The sequence below is a fragment of the Jatropha curcas genome, chromosome 6, assembly GCF_041381405.1.
Source record: "Jatropha curcas cultivar XTBG-Jc1 chromosome 6, XTBG_Jcur_1.0, whole genome shotgun sequence".
NCBI classification, from domain to species: domain Eukaryota; kingdom Viridiplantae; phylum Streptophyta; class Magnoliopsida; order Malpighiales; family Euphorbiaceae; genus Jatropha; species Jatropha curcas.
Window position 1 is genome coordinate 6044219 of NC_143156.1, and position 20434 is coordinate 6064652.

Genomic DNA, 20434 nt, shown 5'->3' on the forward strand with positions numbered 1-20434 from the left:
CAAAGACTTGTATCTAAATGAATTGAATTCTGTTTTGATTAGGCATGGGATCTATATTACCATGTTTTCAGACGGATAGACAAGCAGCTTCAAAGCCTTACTACCCTGGACTTGCAGGCAAGAAGAATTTGCATTATTGTTTATAGCTTTTTTTCTCTGTGGCACTAACTTATTCTGCTTATATAAAAACAGTCTGCATCTCCGGAGCTGTTAAACTGCCGTAATTTGGAGCTTGCTGTTCCTGGGACATATCGTGCTGGTAATAATTTGCTACTTCACAAGAATGTGTTATTGTTGAATCTTCATTCCTCAGTAACATTTTAAATTATTTTTGCACTTCAGATTCGCCAATTGTGACAATTGCATCATTTGCACGCCAGCTTGTTGTCATAACGTCTAAACAGAGACCCCGAAAATTGACAATCCATGGGAGTGATGGTGAAGATTATGCCTTCTTGCTGAAGGGACATGAAGATCTTCGCCAAGATGAACGTGTCATGCAGGTATCTCTTTTTCACTTTACTGTTTTTGTACACTGCTGGTAGATGAGTTTATTTGGCTTCTCTTACTAGGAGCCTCAGGGCTTTTAAGGCATATCTTGCCTCCATTCTCCCAAAAAACTATTATGCTTTCCTATTAGTTGCATTGTGAAGGGATCCTGACTTTCACATTTTATCAGCTTTTTGGTTTGGTAAATACACTTCTGGAGAATTCAAGAAAAACGTCAGAGAAGGACCTGTCTATCGAACGATATTCGGTCATTCCGTTATCGCCAAACAGTGGGTTAATCGGATGGGTTCCATATTGTGATACCCTGCACCAACTCATTCGAGAATACAGGGATGCCAGAAAGGTATGTAGGTGGAATTTGGTGGGGACAAGCAGGAGCCTTGGCCTCACCAACCATTTCCAAAATCCTCTGATTACATTTATGAAAAGAACTAAAAATATGTTTATTATGGTAATTGCTAAAATATCTGTATCTTTTCTAATTGGCCCAAAATTATAGAAGTAAATTATTATTTTTTCTATTTGTTTTTTATTTTTCTGACCAAGTTTTATGTGAATGGTATTTGATTAATTATCTAAAAAATGAACAAACATCCAATTCTTAGTTGGTAAATTCTAAATTTATTTATAGTAATATAAATTGTTGGTTAGTTCAGAATGTTTTATTCCAATACCTTCCCCCAATAAATAAATAAATTTCCGGTTCTGCCACTGGCTGGGTATCATGCGCATGTCTGCACATTGTAGATGATTATCTTGTTGCTTTATAGTTTAGGTAATTTGCAATTGATTACTCATGTATGACCTACTGATTCCAGATCACTTTGAATCAAGAGCACAAATATATGCTTAGTTTCGCTCCAGATTATGATCATTTACCACTCATAGCCAAGGTGGAAGTATTTGAATATGCTTTGCAAAATACTGAAGGAAATGACTTGGCGAGGGTATGGATGTCAGATTCATTACTTTGTTCTTTCTTTCAATGGGGATCTTGTTTCAGAGTAACAACATCATGTTTCTGTTAGGTTCTTTGGTTAAAAAGTCGCACTTCTGAGGTATGGCTGGAGAGGAGGACAAATTACACAAGAAGTTTAGCAGTCATGAGCATGGTAAGTGTTCACCTTATATTGTGTATCTTGTTCTTCAATGAAACTTCAGTTCCAATATGGAAAACTTGCAGCAACTTCTCATGAAACGACAGTCATAGATGATTTTGGATGATTTTGGTGATCCATTATGTTGCCTGAAAAACTAAAAAAGAAAATATGGGTTAGCATGCTTTATTAAATAACCATGGTTTTAAAAAAGGTTGTCAAAATTTACATTCTGTTCAGGAAAAAAAATTATTTGCTTAGAATCTTTGTTACCTGATACTTCGCTTAAAATATTTGCTTCTGTTTCAGGTTGGTTACCTTCTTGGTTTAGGTGATCGACACCCAAGCAACCTTATGCTGCACCGCTTTAGGTAGGTAGAAGAAAGTTAAGAAAATAATGGAAAAGAGGAGAAAGCAAAGGAAAAAAGGGGAACTATCCCAACTAAATTTCACTTATTCTCTATCTCTAAACTAAACATCCAAACAACGGAAAAAGAGATTTGATTTGATTTCTGTTTTTCCTTTACTTCCATAATTGCTCTTGCACTCTCAGTGCCCCAAATTAAGTGTTTAGGATTTGCACATTGCAGTGGGAAGATCTTGCATATTGATTTTGGAGACTGCTTTGAAGCTTCAATGAACAGGGAAAAGTTCCCTGAGAAGGTGAATTTTTCTGAAAATAAGGCTTCCATATCCTTCCTATTGTTTTATGATTTTCAATGAAGTTAAGATTTTTAAATATCCTTTTAATTTCTCTAATGTAGGTTCCATTCCGCTTGACAAGGATGCTTGTGAAAGCTATGGAGGTCAGTGGTATAGAGGGCAATTTCCGCTCCACTTGTGAAAATGTGATGCAAGTTCTTAGGACAAATAAGGATAGTGTTATGGCCATGATGGAGGTGGGATATGAAGTTTCATATGCTATTTTATTATGCTTCGAGACTTGTCACTAGGAGCTGCCATAAATTGAATTAATTGAAATCCTTGAATACTGCTAGTGCTAGAAAATTCCTCAAATGTAGAGAGATAGGCACTAGTGAAAAGTGGCAATAACTCCCCTTAAAAAAAAAATAAATAAATAAATAAATAAGGGAAAGAAAGAGAAGTGGCAGTAACTGTGTTGGTAGTGTTAATTTGCAGTAAAGGCTAATGATACACGCTAGAGAACAATGACCAGGGTATGGCCCCTGGTGTCTCTATGCAGTTGTTTAATGGACACCTAAGATAATGTTACCCCTAGGAAATTCAGAGGACTTTTTTTTTATCAGCAATATAAATTTATTTTATTAGAAATCCAGGAAAAACTTATCAAATCCTGAGTCAAATAGACTCCCCAAATACACACAACTTAGCTAGAGAATGGTAAGTTGAAAAAACCTGGTCTTTATTACATGTGAACAAAAGAAACAAGTTACAAAGTGAAGCCTATTCTTGAGATAAGAACAATGAAACCATTTGCAATGAACCCATGTTTCATATTGAGAATGAGTTCATGGACTAAATTATAGGTGTTCATGGATAGGATAATTGGAGTTCCAATGCTACAGAACTGACAGAAGAAATGAAAAAATGTACTCTTTTCCACTTAAATGATAGAATGGGTAATCTAATTCCTGGTTGCATCCTTTTAGGCGTTTGTTCATGATCCTCTCATCAATTGGCGTCTTTTCAACTTCAATGAAGTCCCTCAAATGTCAATGTTTGCAAATACCCATGCTCCGGCTGTTGTAAATGCCGAGGAATCTGCTCCAAGAGAGCTTCCCCAACCTCAACGCGGTGCTCGTGAGAGAGAACTGCTTCAGGTATTATGATAACTGAAATACTAGAAACTTATATAATATTCCTATCATTTGATTCTTATACCTGTTGATTCTGTATATGTAGGCTGTTAATCAGCTTGGTGATGCAAATGAAGTTCTCAATGAGCGTGCTGTTGTTGTCATGGCTCGGATGAGTAATAAACTGACTGGACGTGATTTTTCACCATCAGCTTCAATATCCCCCAGCTCCATCACAGTAGATCATAGCTCGTTAATTTCAGGAGATACTCGGGAAGTAGACCATGGATTATCTGTTAAATTGCAAGTTCAGAAGCTGATTATCCAAGCCACTTCACATGAAAATTTGTGCCAAAACTATGTTGGGTATGATTTTACAATTTTGCTTTTCTTTGTACCTTTTCTCCTCCCTTGTCTTTTGTCAATTCTAATCATTGATGCTGATTTAGTCAAATCCTTGTTTAGATGAATTTAGGAATGCTATTAGTTTTTGTTGCCATTTGTTAGTATATCACGAGTGACGACATCTTTTTTCTTGTTTTCTGAAATTTCAACTATCATGATAGCTAGGTTCTATATCTCTTTATCTCTGTTTTTTCTACTCTTTTGACTGCTCAAATAAATAATCGACTTGTAAAATGCCCTTTTTTTTGTTTTTTTTTTTTTCCAGAATATTATATTAATGTATGCTGGCAAAAAGAAAAAGATAGCATTAAGAATTCTCATAAAAATAAAATAAAAAAAAAAAAAAAAAAAAAAAAGGAAAATCAACTAATAGGGTTTGCTCTCTAATTGTTTCTACCCTTTACTTGTTTCAGGTGGTGCCCTTTCTGGTGAACTAAGAAGATAACATTTGTATATATAGTGTGTATAGCTGACTCGTGGCAGGGCGGGCCTCAAGGAGATTCTCCGGTTAGCCTTTTCTTGTTTATCTTTTTTATATGATTAATTTATAAGAGTTGATTATATTCTTGTACAGTGAAGTAATTTGTGTGTAGTTACCAGAGCATAGCAATTAACTAAATCTTGTGTCCATAATTATAACTGATTTAAATTTAAATTTTTACAATTACTCAGAAAGACCGATGCAGAGCTCATCTTAAATGTACTTTTCCATGTTTAGTAAATTGTAAAGAAATATAATGTAATCAAATGCAGTTCTACAGTTCTCTGACTAAAGGTGTACAGTCTGGAATCATATGCACCTCTCTCAATAAACTCTTCTGGGATATGATTATTTATCTTATTTTATTTTGGATGGAAGAAAGTTTTATTTTAAAGAAGATGAAATGCGCAACACTGATCTTATGAACGCATTTACAGATCTGAATGTTTGTATTTGGTATAAATGAATTTTTATTTAGAATTTTACACATAATTTTATATAGTTGATTATATAACAAAAGATCAAAAGTTATAATATTATATAGTTGATTGAATAACTTTAATTCACATTTCTAGCCACCTCTCTGCTAGTCTTTTTTAACTCCTTCGGTTAAAAAGAGTGATTAAAACTTCAATTACATATCATTTCTGCATCTAATCTAAGGTGTAAACTCAGCTAGTATTGACAGTCTGAGTCGAGCAGAACTGCTTATGGTTTTGGGCCACTTGACTAATTCATTTGGCATGAGCTTTATGTGTGTTTTTCTTAGGGGATTGTTCGGCAATTGTAGCAGTTATAGTAACTGTAAGTAAGAATATATATTTGATTAGTTATTAAATTGAAATGATAAAAAAAGACATTGAAATATTGTTTTACAATTTTAAATTATATGACCGTAGTAGTGAACTCATTAATAAAAAAAAAAAAAAAAGATGTACGCATAGTGACAAGTTCTTTTCTAGATCATTATTGCATCTCGTTTTCTAGTTTTTTGTTTTATTTTTTTTATAATAAAAGATTATTTCTCATAAAATTGAAATGAAAAGACGAGAAAAACCCGTGTTGCAATTTTGGCAACCTTTGTTTTAAGACTAAGAAATAACAACATAAAATAATCCAAAATGAAATGTTTCTTAAGATATGAGAAAGAAAAATCAAGTTAAAGACTAAGAAAAATCAAGTTACAAAGTAAGCGTAGTAAAACAATGAATAGGGATGTAAGACAAAATTAATTAATTCCTTGGCTAAACATTAAAGTGTTTTAAGGTGAAACGTAGACTCTTAAGTCTTACTCAGCCTGAATTTGTAAGGAATTAAAATTCTAAAATGGATTAGGATTTAATTTTTTACGTATTAATTTTGGCTCGACCATATATATTCGTATAAATACTAAAGTTGAGGCCACAGATTTTTAATTTTTTAGAAAACTAAATTATTTAATGATATAAAAAAATAACATATATATTTGCTTCAAGTCCTTTCAAAAAGAATATTTGTTTTTTTAAAAAAAAAATAATAATTAAATGTAAAGTTGTAAAGAATTATTTTTGATCATTCGTGAACTTCGCATATTCTAGTCAGAGAAAAAAACACCTAACCTAAACAACCCTGAAAACTTCAATCTTAATGCAAAAACAAAAACAGACTCAAAAGGACAAAGTCAATCGAACCATATAAAACTTAAATCTTTACACTAATTTGGACATTTTATGAACGAGTATAAAAAAGAAAGTGAAGAATAATTTAACATTGAGCTCATTGGAAAACAAGCACAAAATGGTTTCACAATGTTATAAAGGCTTGCACGTTTTTGTTCCAAGATTTAAACATCACACATCACACATCACACTTCCGTTATAAAAACATAATAATAAAGCAGCAGCAGCATAACTGTTGCAGAGACTTATTTCCACTAAGATTAAAATTCTGCATCTGAAAACATGTAAAGAAAACAACTGACAATCTAGCATTAAACAAAAAGGCCAAAAGAACTTCGAAAAAAAAAAAAAATCAAGGAATAAAAGAATGAGACTGAGAATCGTTAACGAAAAGAAATGCAGTTGAAAAATGAGGAAACTGCAACTCTGCTTGTTCACGAATTATTGAATGCTAGATCTTAAGTTCCATCAGAGATAGCGTTGGGGTTGAGTGAGTCGTACAAGTTGGGAAGTAGTGATTTGTCTCAAATGTGAGTCACTGGATACACGTACACCTGGCATTTGCCCATTTCGCCTAGAAACAGTACAAAATATCAGATATATGAACAGCTGAAATAGCAGCAGCAAGAACCTGGTTTACATTGTAGTGACTTATGCAAAGACATTTCATACCATTAGTAATTACAGAAGTAAAACTAAATTGTCTGTTCTTCATTTTCGCAGGAGATCTAGACCCGCAAGTAAACACACATATACAGTCTCGTATTCTTTTTTTCCCCCCTTCATGTAGCAGGTTTCTTTACACAATTGCTCTGCATTAAGCTCAGTAGGAAATCTGTAAAAATGTGCTCATAATCCGGCATTTTCCCATAGCGTGTCAAGAATTTAAGATATTGTTCAAACTTGAAAGAGCTTGCACCAACCAGCAAATATCATAATATTGGAGCATGGATATATACAAACTTTTATTGCAAGCATCAAGCGCCCAATCTAGCATGAGATTGATGGGGGAAAGAAAACATAAACTACATCGGAAAGAGAGAGTTGCCCTTATAGAACATGTCCCAGAAACTCAATCCCACTGCTTCTTGCTACAGTCCAGAAAATTACATGAAAACTGTTTTTCATCTCTTTTTTGTACTGTGTTTCACAGAGATGAATAGGTCATTTGCACATCAATTATGGGATTCACCAAAAAACTTACAGAAGATCCATTTGTTTCTTAAGTCTAGTTTCCATTTTAAGCATACCACAGCTTAAAAGGGTCATTATATTGATATCAGAATATCATTATCTGAATGACAATGAGAAATTAGGCTCCATTATGGCAGTGCAACATAATCAAACATCTTCAGACTGTTGGAATGAAAAATAAGTAGTAATTAATTTTAAATTTTAATTAAAAAAAGCATGGAAAAGGAAATAAAAAAAAAACCACAATAATCCATCAGATATACATTATGTGAGAAACATCTTTCCATTGGTCAAATTTCTGGTTCCAAGTTACTTTCAGATAATACCTTCAATGGGATGGTGGTTGTTACATCAATGCAGAAACTATAAATATAGATTTAATTTGTCATTATTTACCTTTAGAAAGTACAAATAGAGAGTAGCCAGAGCTCCAATGCATAATGCAAAACGTGAGAGCATGTGCACAATCAGAGAGAGACAGCACAAGATAAATTGGGTTTTTTTTTTTTTTTTTTTGGGGGGGGGGGGGGGGGGGGGGGGTGGTGGTATTGAAGCAGCAGCATGAAAAAAAAGATACAAGGAGAGGTTATACTTGCCAGGAAAGTAATTGATGTCAATCACATAGAATACATCTTTAGTGCCATGCTCTCGGATCATATCTATATTGAACAATCGCAGTCCCTAGAAAATGCATTAGAGTATAAGTGAGAATAACGTTAGATAACGCATAAGCCACATAACACCAAGACACGAACATGAGAAAGCAGAAGAAGAGACCTTACCAGTCGACAACGAAGCTCTCTTGCAAGTCTCTCTAGCAAAGGACGTGGAGGGAGTTCTACAAGAAGGTATCAAATTAATGTGAAACAAGCAGATTAGGACTACCAAGAAATAATTCAACCAACTTATGCTTCGTTCTACTGAAGCATGACTAAAAAAGAACCAAATATGTTCAATCATACTACCTACATGAACAAATGAAGGTGAATAGAGCAAAAACTCAATCAAACATTCAGTATTTAGTCATCGCAAAAAGCATTTTATTGAAGTGTGGGTTAAATGATAAACCGTTTTCCATTAGCCAGGAGAAAAAAAAGAGGAACTAAAAAAAATATGGTACAACATTTTGTACAATCAAAAAGGTTTTAGCAAAATCTCACCACCAACAGAAGGGTCCAAATCTGCATCATCTGCAGAAGCCGCAGCAGATGATACCCTTGGAAAACGGAAAACACCTGTAACTTTTTCCAGCTCGCGCTTACTTACATTAGGTAGAGAGAAACGTCGAACAACCTTTATGGCTTCACCAACAATATAAACCTTAAAGAGGACACCACCTAATACAACATGTGAAAAAATAAATCTAAAACTAAAATATATTTGATGTTTATGATAAAATTATTATCATACCTATATATAGTCAAAAAAATCATACCATGATTAACGAACTCTTGCAACACCAAGGGAGGTTCAAGTTCAGACAGTGAGAATTGATCATAAGCAAGAAACAATTCATGTGACTTGGCAGTTCCATCTACTACTAGCGGTTTTGCAACTAAAATGATAACACATGGAAAGTTATTAAGCTACACAGTGAAGAAATCAATACAAACAATTAGAACATAGAGATAAACATGATAATAATCATAGCTCGGCAACAAATACTGTCAAACTGATGGCAAGCGGATCTAAAGTTCATTAACTAATAATTTATTAATTGAAGGCACAGCCCTATAAACACATAAACCAGAAGATTTTGATGCGTCCTAGCAAAATCACATATACGGAGGCAATATACTGAGCATTACTAAGTTAAATATATGAATGGAAAATTTACCTAGTGGCAACTTTAGCCCAGCTTTGGTAACTTCATGAGGAATGGATGATGGATCTTTATTAATGACCATTTGTCTTGGAATACATACCTTGCCTAGAGGGATAATAAATCAATGCCAAACCGGTAAGCATTATGCAGTTCATTTCACATGAAGACAGGGATCTGACAGAAGTAGAGGAAAAAATAATAAAAGAATGAATATTTTAAGAAAATACTGAAAGATCACCATTGCAGTCCGACAGATTGAGATCAGCTACATCCTGGAGCATGGACTGGCGGTTATGCAGATGATGTATAGCATCTGGAGGATCAAGGACAGTTACTTCTGGATGTTTTTGCTGGTAATCCTTCAATGCAAAAGACAAAAATATAAGGGCTAAGATGTACCCCTTGGCCTGGGCAGGCACAGCAACAGCATACAATGCCCACCACATCAGTAATGGTAAGTATCAAGCAATTCAAGCCATCAAGCACATGTGATGGCTCAGAAAAATAAACTTGAGAACAGAATACATTTAGTAGCAACTGTTATTGAATAAGATCAAATCAGCAATATGCTTTTCAAGTGACATTTAGCAATAAAGCAGAAGGTACCATCTAACTAACAAGAAGCACTCAAATGAGAGTTCTAAGAAACTCTTACAAGTGAGAAAAACCAATGACGAACAAGAAATAAGAGAAGGGATGTGAAGTGATAAGTAGAGCAAGTCAGCTGGAAACGAAGCAGGAAAAAAAAAATTCAAGTCCATGTTGAACTAATTCAAATGGACAGTTATTATGCCATACTATCAACATGAGAAATACATAAGTACTAACATAAGCATACACTATCACAAAGGAAAAAGAAATTACACCATAAGTAAACTAATGAAAGCTATTGTATGTTAATGTGAATCTTCTAGGCCAATAATTTATACAACAGAAGAAGCCACCAGTGAATCTGGATTACATATCTTATAGCTTCTTTTGATTGCGTGTGTGAGAGGAAGAGAAAGAGGTCTACGTAAAGTTAGAAGGAAAGAAGTTAATGAGAAAAGATATCTTTCGAAATGCTAGCCTATCCAAATATCCAAATACCTAACATAGGGCCTAATGGCAGTCAAGAAAAATGAGAAGTTAGTTTTTTCCTGTTTATTCCCAATCTCAAAAACCAATATAAATTGATTAAATAGCTACTGCCCAACCATGATAATAATATCCTCAAAAGTGCCAAGAAAAGAAGATTTATGAAACTTCTTTGTGACTAAGCTCACCAAAACCTAAAAGTTAACTAGATTGGTCACAAAAGTAAATTTCTCACTTGTTTGTTTGAATTCTTGGGGACTAATTTTAACTATCTGATCATGATTCATGGATAGGAACAGCAAGGACTCTGCAACATTATGACAAACAAAAACAGAGGTTTGAGGTTCATGAGATTTGGTTGTTCAATCATTTTCTGTTAATTCAAATTTAAAACCCAGGCATATATAGATGGAACCACTTTACATTAAATCATACACAGCAAACCGAGATATTCTTACAGCCACAAAGTTCAATTTATCAAACAGTATAAAAAGCCAATGTAATTAACATAACAAGCAGATAGCGAACCTCAATAACTTCACGCCAGTCCTTTCCTGACAACTAAAAGGAACATAAAGCTCATTAGACGACTGCTTATACGCTAGGTTAAAATATATAAACAGAGAAGATATATATATAATGGGAGACACATCACTATTCATGAAAAGCACACAGTAAGATTCTTAAATTTTCTATATAATGGGAGCCTATCCCCATGTGAAGGCATAAGTTTGTTTAATAGACTTATCAACTTAAAACCTAAACCCCTCTCCTCTCTTTCCAACGTCCACAGTAAGGATTCAAGGTTAGAGATTCTTTAAACTTTGTAAGTTTAATACTTTATTAAATTTTGTATATGTCTTTCAATTTTGTAAATCAAATTTAATTTTTGTAATTAAATAAAGTTTTATATTTTCAATATAAATTGCTACTTCTTAAAGCCCTGTTAAAGGCTTTCTTCTCTTCTCCCTCCACATTCTGACTTAATTCTGGGGATCCCAGGTTAAGGTTGCAGGAACCCTAAACCTTTAAAATTGTTCTTGCGTAAAATTGTATGTTGTATAAGTATGCTCTGTGGTTGCACCTTAGTGTGATCTTCCACATCAGAAAATTGTAAATTTGTATGTTGATTCTGAAGTAAAATTCATTATTGTTTAAAACTGATCATCATCTTTTATATTCATTTATTGTTATATATGTTTGATTTAAACAGTAACTGTTTGTTTATACTAAAACGATAAACAGTAACTATTTCTTAAGATAAATTTAAACAGTACTTGTTCGTAGAAAGTAATTCATCATTTCATCATAGCATTTACTTCACTAAAAATTATTCCTTTTACAAGATTCAAATCTGTTAAACGGTCCTAGAAGCTTTTGTTGGTATCAGAGCCTGAACATTTAACACTGATAGTAAATCTATTATAACAGAGGAAGCCGACTGAAATACCGTGGAAAGGTTTGGGTATGCCTACTGAACCCGTTGTAAGTCCCGTTTTGAGTTGATTGTTGGGCAGTGAAGGGTATAACCAGGCGATGATCCCTAACTTGTTGGTATTAGAACATGGATCCTTTATTGTGTAGATCTGCTAATAGTCTTAAATGGGATGTTTTTGAATCTTCAAAATTTCAAAGGATTATTAATGAAAATGATTTTAAGTATGATACGTGGCGTTGTTACACCAAGAAGACGACTAATTAAATAGTCCTTTGGACCAGTAGCCCGCACTTCTGGGTTTCCAGCCTATATATCAATACTGTTTACAAAAACAGTTACTGTTTAGATCGTACTTTTAAAAATAAGTACTGTTTATCAAACAAGTATATACTACGGAATTTTACTAGAAATACAAAAATACTGTATAATACAAAAATATTTTATTCGGATGAACTGGTTGTTGAATCTAATTCATCAATTTGATTTTTAGTTTTTCTAAATTCAGATTCTGAATTATCTGAATCAATATACAGTTTATAGATTTTATTCAAAACTTCTTTTTCTAAATTTAATGCATTTAATTTTTGATTGAATTTACAAAAGTTAGACGTATGTCCCTTCTTACCACATGTATAACATGTCAAATCGTTATAAGAAGTTTTATGATATTTTCTTTTATTAGAATCAAGTTTGTCTTTTTGATAATATTTATCTTTATCATGTCGTTTATAATGTTTATTAGGTTTATGAGTTCTAGAACACTGACCATCACATCTTGGAGGAGATGTTATGTCATAATCAAATTGTTTACAATAAGATCCTAATTCTCTTTTAGTTTGTTGCATTTCATATTTTAAATTTCTTTGAAGTTTCAAATCATGACAGATTTGTAGTCCTTCTTTATAAATTATACTAATTAATTGACCATATGTTAATTTATCGTAAGGTATAGGATTACCATGTTGCTGTTTAATAAAATTCCTAACTTTTTTCCCCCAAAAAATAAGGTAATCCAGCCAAGAATTTTTCCTTCCAAAAGGATTGGCTTGAATCTTCCCTTAACATTAATCTGGTGAGAAAAGTGGTTTTATAGTCTTGAAAATCACCTAATGTTCTACATTTAAGATTACTTAGTAATTCCGCATTTTTATCTTTTATGTGAGATGGATCTCCTATAAAATGTAATGAAATAGTAAGAATTAAAGATGACACTGCATCTTGTATTACATCACCATTTTCATCATATATAGGTTGCTCATCTTCATCAATTTTAATTGAATTTAGAATGTCTTCATGTTGTTTTTCAGTGAGATGATAATCCCACCATCCTTTAAGTTGGCCGGTAAAGCCAGCAATTAAGATTTCTGCTATAGTTTTATCAGATATAATTGACTGAGTTTTATAAGCATTTGCAACCATTGTCATTTGTTGCAAAATACTTAATATGTTATATTCACTTAAACCATCTATGTTCCATTCATAGATTGTTGAAGCATTATATTTAAATTGACTGATAGTGTTCGGTTTATTAATTATACCTAAATCAGGTGCTCTATTTATTATTTCCCTATGATGATTTATTGGATTTATGTCAAATTGTTTTATATCTTCTGAGTTTTCGTCTTGTGATCCAGACTCAAAATCAGAATGTTCTTCTATAATGTTTATAGTTGGAGAAGCCTGAGGGGTGTCAGGAGCTACTAGTTGGGTAGTTGTTGAATGTATGTCAAGCTTATTTAATTGATTTTTTAATTGGTTTACAAATTCAAATTTACTAGACTGAGAAAGTTGATGACTTTTTATTGTTTCTTTACCTTTAACACTTTTATTTATAATTGGTTTTTCATTAATTAAATCTGTAGTACTTAATTTATTTTGTTTAATTAAAATTTTACAAAATTTAGATGTGTGTCCTATTTTACCACAATGATAGCAAGTTAAGGGTTTTAATTTTTTAGATGAATTGTTCTTCAATTCTTTATTGCATTTACAAACTTTAGCAGTATGTCCTTGTTTACCACAAGTATAGCAAGTTAAATTTTTATACGATTTTTTAATTGATTTTTTCTTATATTTTCTATGCGATGTAGAGGTTTGTGTGTGATCATTTTTACAAATTAATTGTGATTCTAGACATGTTACTGGATTTACACCTTTATCAGATTGATTTTCTTTAATTAAGTTATACCAATCAAAGAATTTTATTTCATTTTGCCTATTTAGTTTATAGTCTAAATATTCAGATTTTAATTCTTCAAAAGTATAAGTTTTTAGAATCTGCTTCATTTTAATTAAGTTTTTTATTTTAGATATTTCATTTAATAAATCTTTTTCAATATCTTTTTTAGTTAAAATATTGAGGTTTTTAGCAACTGTAGAAACATTTACTGTAGAGATCTTAAAACCATTTTTATCAGGAACAATTACTGTAGAAATTTAAGATTCATACCCTTTGAAGCTAGACTTTAGAACTTGGGAAGGCCAAAATAAATTTTTCAAAAGTTAGGGGCCCAGGCTCCCCCCAGTCCCCCCTCCCTCCACCCTCACCAACAGTCTGATCAGCAATTTAAAACCATATCAGTGGCAACATATAAATGCAGATCAAAAAGCTTTTCAAACATAAAGCATACTTCAAAGGGTATGAAAAATATTTGATTTTGTGTTTATGTGTGTGTATATATATATATATATATATATATATATATATATATATATATATATATATATATGAGAGAGAGAGACAGAGAGAGACTAACCTTATGCAAAACAACATCAAAAGGACCTTGATCTGACAATGGTCTATTTAGATCGATGGCAATGAATAATATCCCCTTATTTCTGCACCAAAGATTGGAGAACTTTCTTTCATTATTATAAAAACAAGGGAAAATCTTCGAGAAGCTTAAGTAATCAAATAATCAAATGGCCACCCAACAAATGCAGCCATTCATTTTCTCCTCTTGTTCCCACAAGACAATATCAATTCATCCAATAAATTTCAAAATATGCATACATGTGCGCATATCCCTCCACCCCAATATATATATATATATATATATATATATATATATATATATATTTCCACTAATGCATCTGGAGGCTCATAATAATGTTGTCTACCATGTTTCTGTTGATACACAGCAAGGGTAGAATCCCTAGTCACTTAATACCCCTAACTGATGCCCTGATTGAAATATAATTATATAATTCAAAACCGTTACATAATAAAGCAAAGTTTAGTTTCAAGTTGCCACTGCAGAACATCACCATCTATAATGCATGGAAACTCCTAGTCGTCGGTGTTTCCGCGTTTCAGAAATGTTTCTCCGTATCCATTTCCCCATATAAAATAATTTTTTCCCGTGCAAAATTACATTTTAAATGTCGTTTCCCCGTATTGTTTCCGCGTTTCCATGTTTCTTCTTTTCCATTTCCATGCAACATAGATCACCACTATAATATCAGAGAAATTCACCTTAAAACGGATAGCGATTGAGAGTTTCATTAGAGAATAAATTATAGGGTAGTCAGTTCAGTTCTCCATTCTCTCCCATATTGGAGGACTGCATGGGTGGGTCCCACCAAAGTGTAATAGGGAAGACAGTCTGCCCGTATACATATATGGTAAAATACTAACATTTAGAAAAGAGTATAACACCACAGTACAAAAAGAAAGCAAAAGATTAATAACAAAATCACCAGTGCAAAATTAGCACAGAACACAAACTCAATTGGTTGAATCTACGAAGATATACGAAAAGAAAGTCATAATTTATTGAAATATTAGAGATCAATATGTATATAAATATCTTTAAAAACAAGGAATTAGACAAATATTGCATAATAAAAATCTGTGATCTTCGGAACAAAGCACCAAACATTGACCTTATGTTCCTCCTAGGAGACCAATCCAAAGAGTATATATGGAGGAATATTCCAACTAAAAAAAAAAAAAAGATTCCACATACCCAGAAGTAAAGCACTTCTGAGGACTCGAGTAAAAACAGTAGCCCAAATTCTAATCCAGAAAGTGATGTCCATATGCCAAATAATTTACTATTTACCATTACCACAAGATATCCCTCAACAGCTAGAAAGTTTGGCATTTAGTATCGCATACAACTAAAAGCAAACTCAAGATAGAAAACAAAAAGGTAAAAACACAAACCCTCTTTGGCAACCAATTTAAACAAAAAACCAAAACTAGGGAAATATCAAACACCCTAAGAAAACCCATTTCAGAAAATTATATAACAAAACCCTACAAACGATCAAAACTTCCAATTCATAATACAGTGTTGGGACACAAATATTTATATTTCTAATATATGTCCATGGCGATGATTGATGTAAAAGCCTTTGAAACTGGAAATAAAAATTCAAAAGCATACTGATATATATGCAAGTACAGAAAGAGGAACATATAAACAGTGAAAGACAATGAAAGAATTGAGTATACCTAGCTACAACTTCAAGCTTGGGTTGCAAGAAACTCTTTTTCTTCTTCGAAGTCAAAGCGTAACCAACTACCACCAGTTTCTCCGGCTGTCGTATAGCCAACGAGAGCGTTTGCATTTCCTCCTCTTCTTCTATGTGCGAGATTTCCCCGTTTATCCTCATACCCCAAAAACCCAGAAAACCCTAAAAACAAACTTAATCTCAAATTCAGTTTTCTTTAATTTTTCTGAAAAGATTGAACCTTTCTTCGAAAATTGCTAATTTGGTTAATTTCTCAGACGGGAAATGAAAAGGGACATTTGAATACGAATAATCTTCCTTTAAGAGGTTTCTTTTTTAAATTTCTTTTTCTGGGATTTATAAATGTAGTTGTGAACTTTGTTTTTCACGCTCTGAGAAACTGATATCCGGTTGGATTAAGCCCTTTCTTATAATTCTCTATCTACATAAGTAGAGAGAGTTTTGGATTTTACAGGAAAATTCAATTTAATTCAATTTGCAGAGAGAAAAGGTATTTGATGATAAGGGAAGAGAAGATTTTAATTGGGAGAATGGTGATTGTGCTTGTTTGTTTGTTTGCTCTGGAAAGAGTTCGAGTGTTGTTGTATATTTATATACACATTCCTATACAGGATTTATTTATGCTCGGAGTAAGGTCCGATGAATGCAGTAGAAGATGGTTTAGAAACTTCTTTTTAATATCTAATTTCCTATTTTGCCCCTAAAAAAATAGTACAGATTTCAACTTGGGTTAGTGTGAATTACTTATTTAATCCTTATACTTTAGTAAACTTTACAAATCAGGATTTATATTTTTATAAATTAATTAAATAGTCCACCTGCTTTATTATGTTCAACTAAAAAGTTGGTCTGTAAATTTTTTGCTGCTTTTTTGTTAATCAACTAAAAAAAAAAGTTAAAAAACACTTTTTATTTCAATTTTGCCTTAGAAAGAACAAATTATTTAATAATTTAATCTAAATATAAATTATTTTGATGTATTTTTATTATAAATAAATCAAATTGGTTATGTTTAAATTTAAAAACTTAAGGTATGATTTAAAAATGATATGTGACAAATATTTTAAAATATTGTTACAGAAAACCTGACAAGAAAAGTAATTTATTAATGTGAGAATTGGATGTTGGTTGGTATAAGAATTTTGAATTCTTACGAAAATCTAATTCATAATCATATTCATAAATTTAATTTTTTTTTAAATATTAATTAATTATAAATAATATGATACGAGTACATCATAATATTTCATAGCATTTAGAAATATAAATGTAATTTGAAACTGTTAAAGACAACAACAAATACAGGTGCATAGAAAAATTATTCATCAACGAGAAATAACTTCATAAAATAAGAGAAAGTATAATAAAATCCCAATAAAAATGTACAAAAACACTTGATATTTATCTATATATAAAGACATCTATGGATAGGACTATAAAAGAGATATATAAATTATTGAAAATAAATAAATATAAGAAAGAAAAATAATTGGCGGTGGCTCAAAAAATAAAATTTAGAAGAGCACCAAAATAAAGAAGGGGAGAGATATAGCTAGTCATCTTTAAGTTATCTATAAAATTTTAAAATCTATTTTTCTACCTATATGCAAAAGCACTTTCCCATCTTAAGGATGGAAAAATTAAATTACTATAAAAGATAAGATATTTTAAAAACAAAAATATTAATATTATTAATTAAAAAATATTTAGTCACACTATTATTTATAACAATAAAACTACTTTTATTTTAAAAGATCATATGAGTTGATCCATTAAATATGTATATATTAAGTAGTTTTGAAACATATTTATATTTTAGATTAATTAGTTATCATAAAAATTTACATTTGTATTTATGCATATTCATGGTATAGTTATTTACTAAATAAATAAAATATATTAAAATAAGGTTAATAATGTAATCTTCTTTTTATTTTTGCATATGTTAATTAAATACGGTAATCTTATTTTCTAAGGAAGACTATACAAAATAGCGTTTAAACCATTTAAAAAATTATTATCCAATACAGTCTTAGTCTTTTCATCCACTAAAGAGTATAAGTAGTCTTAGAATGATTGTTTTATTTTAAAATATAAGATGTTTGATATTTTAATAAGTAATAAATAATTTTTTTAATTTTATTTTTATTTATATTAGATACAATAAATATCTTCATAAATTACCATCAATTTTGTTATAATTTAAGTGAATTAATTGATTCTTTAATCTCTATGCAAAAAAAATATTAAACAACTTATATTTTGAGACGGAGGATGAAGTATTTATTAATATTTTTGAAAAAAATATGATCCAAACATAGGACCTAAAACTCATCCAAATGGAATAATAAATAAAAAATATCCAATGAGAAAATTCTTATCCTTATCAGGAATATACTTGTTTGCAACAATATTGAAAGAATATTCGTCAAGTTAGGCCAACTAATTATTAAATTGACAAAAACGAAAATATTGCGTAATTAAAGCACCTAATCCCTTGTTTAATTATATTTCTTAGGTTGACATAATGACCTCCCCATGCTAGTTAACCCAATATTGCCATACAACTTTCTTTTAATTTTATTTATTTTTATTTTTTGTTCAAATGGAAGATAAATATTAGTGATTTATTTTTAGTTAAATTAAGTAAATAAATTTAATGTTTATGCCAAAAATCTCCTCCATCGTGTCCATATCCAATTCAGTTATGTTTCAATAGGAATATTTAATTCGATTTTTGTTAAGCTAAAAAAAAAAAATCAGGAATTTATACAAGTGAAGCAACAGATCACTTTACTTGCACGTGAGATTATTGATTATTTGTTTTTTTATCAGCAACAAAAAATTTTTATTAGAATTAAAAATATCAGAAAAAATATAACCTAACAGTAAGTTCATGTATGACCTTTAACAGATTTAGGTCTGAATCGTCCTTAAATAATCAAATATAATAAAAAAAAAATCAAACTAATCAAATTTGAAAGTGTACACACTAAAAAAACATAATAAGGACAACTCATCTTTTCATATATTAAAATTAAAATAAAAACAAAAACAAAAATCCACTTTTTTTCACATAAAAACTTTTGAAATAATTAGTGTAGGAATGAGACCATATGAGTTAAGGACAATTGATTGCTTCATGCATAGTACACAGTGGGTTTGGATTTTCTAAACCGTTGAATGGGAAAAATTTATAGATCAAATCAACTAAATTTTTTAAAAATTATATTTGTTATAAAAAATATAAATTATGAGAATAATTTTTAAAAATTCACATTTTTATTAGTTTAGTCGATGAGTAAGAGCTATAGACGGGTCTAGTGAAAGTCTAATCCTTACTTTATGTTGTCCATAAATATATCATAATTTCTTTAATATGAAATTGTGTTGGTGCTTCTTATAAGTATTTTTTTGATAGACCGAATATTAATTTTATAAAAATTATCCATGACTGATGCATACTACATAATTTGATTTGTACAGCTACTTAGTATATTAGTTTAATTTAATCAAAGTGGTCAACCAGTAGTTGATCTTATCCATATCATATCTTTCTTCTATGTGATGAATAAGAACCATATATTGGATAATGTTCTTTAACATTCAGCAAGGATATATGCTAGCATTTGGGAAATATATGCAACCCATATATATTATTTTTGTTGCTAACTAGGGTTTCAGTTTGTTTGGATGGAGCAACCAAACCTATATATATATATATAGGTTTGCGTTGAGAGTAGAAATATTGGAGATGGGAATATCTTTTGGAGGCTAACATTTGATAGGAGGGAAAGCTTCATTTGATTTTGCCCCCTTACCTACTACTACTGTAGTTTGTAACTTTCTTTCTCCAGTAACCAAAATAATTTCATCTTCTGCATCAAACTTAAATTATTTGCAAGTTATAATTATATGTCCCAAAAGAAATATTCAACAGCATTGCACTTTTGCATGCCTCTTAGGTACCGCTTGAAGACAATTAAAGGTACATCTAGAAAGAAAGAAAGAAAGGATAAAAAGCCTCTAAAGATATTTTTGTATATGCATACTAATTACTAGTTTTTCTAACCATTTTGAGAAAGGGAATTAATTAATACACAATGTTTGAAATAAATCTTTATGAATTTATTTGTATAAATCTCCTTTTAAAAAAAATATTCATGTTTAATTTAGTAATTGAATATATCTGAGTATTTTTTTTTTTTTAGATATATGGGAGGCACAATGGACTGTGTAGCCTTCCTATTTAAATAACATTCACCACATTGATGATGGAGTCGACTGTGTTATTTCGGTCTATTGGAGAGATAATTCGAACTTAAGATCTCTCACTTCCTATATCTTCTAAGAGAGGTAAGAAGATCAATTAGACCACACCAGATTGACAACTTATTTGAAGTATTCAGCTTCACAATTTTTACTTTGAATAATTAATTTCAATAGCTTATCTATTAATTTTAGAATTTATTTGCAAGTTTTATCAATTTTA

The 20434-nt window shown here is 31.0% G+C and overlaps 2 protein-coding genes across 10 annotated transcripts in view; one reads left to right on the plus strand and one right to left on the minus strand.

Annotated features, from left to right (window-relative positions):
* TOR (target of rapamycin) overlaps positions 1-4564 on the plus strand; it is a 40478-nt gene extending 35914 nt beyond the window's left edge. Inside the window, exons 46-57 of the mRNA XM_089722733.1 lie at positions 43-117; positions 193-259; positions 343-503; positions 680-853; positions 1329-1457; positions 1539-1622; positions 1917-1978; positions 2198-2270; positions 2372-2506; positions 3239-3409; positions 3492-3751; positions 4204-4564. Of these exons, the coding sequence (XP_089578859.1) occupies positions 43-117; positions 193-259; positions 343-503; positions 680-853; positions 1329-1457; positions 1539-1622; positions 1917-1978; positions 2198-2270; positions 2372-2506; positions 3239-3409; positions 3492-3751; positions 4204-4222 (1410 nt within the window). The 3' untranslated portion in view covers positions 4223-4564. The remainder of the gene's footprint in view (positions 1-42; positions 118-192; positions 260-342; positions 504-679; positions 854-1328; positions 1458-1538; positions 1623-1916; positions 1979-2197; positions 2271-2371; positions 2507-3238; positions 3410-3491; positions 3752-4203) is intronic.
* A 1561-nt stretch (positions 4565-6125) lies between these two features.
* On the minus strand, positions 6126-16570 carry LOC149495413 (inositol-tetrakisphosphate 1-kinase 4-like). 9 transcript variants are annotated; one of them, XM_089722742.1, is made up of 11 exons: positions 15923-16569; positions 14220-14301; positions 10554-10586; positions 9187-9307; positions 8961-9053; positions 8559-8678; positions 8284-8460; positions 7906-7961; positions 7720-7804; positions 6602-6803; positions 6126-6503 (listed from the first exon to the last, which is right to left on the minus strand). In XM_089722742.1, the coding sequence occupies exons 1-10, from the start codon at positions 16081-16083 to the stop codon at positions 6712-6714; spliced, it is 1020 nt and encodes a 339-aa protein (XP_089578868.1). In that variant the 5' UTR covers positions 16084-16569; the 3' UTR covers positions 6126-6503; positions 6602-6711. The 9 variants fall into 9 exon arrangements, with proteins under 9 accessions (XP_089578868.1, XP_089578861.1, XP_089578860.1 ...); XM_089722735.1 differs by having other exon boundaries at positions 6602-6741; positions 15923-16568; XM_089722734.1 differs by having other exon boundaries at positions 6126-6741.
* Positions 16571-20434: the final 3864 nt, after the last annotated feature.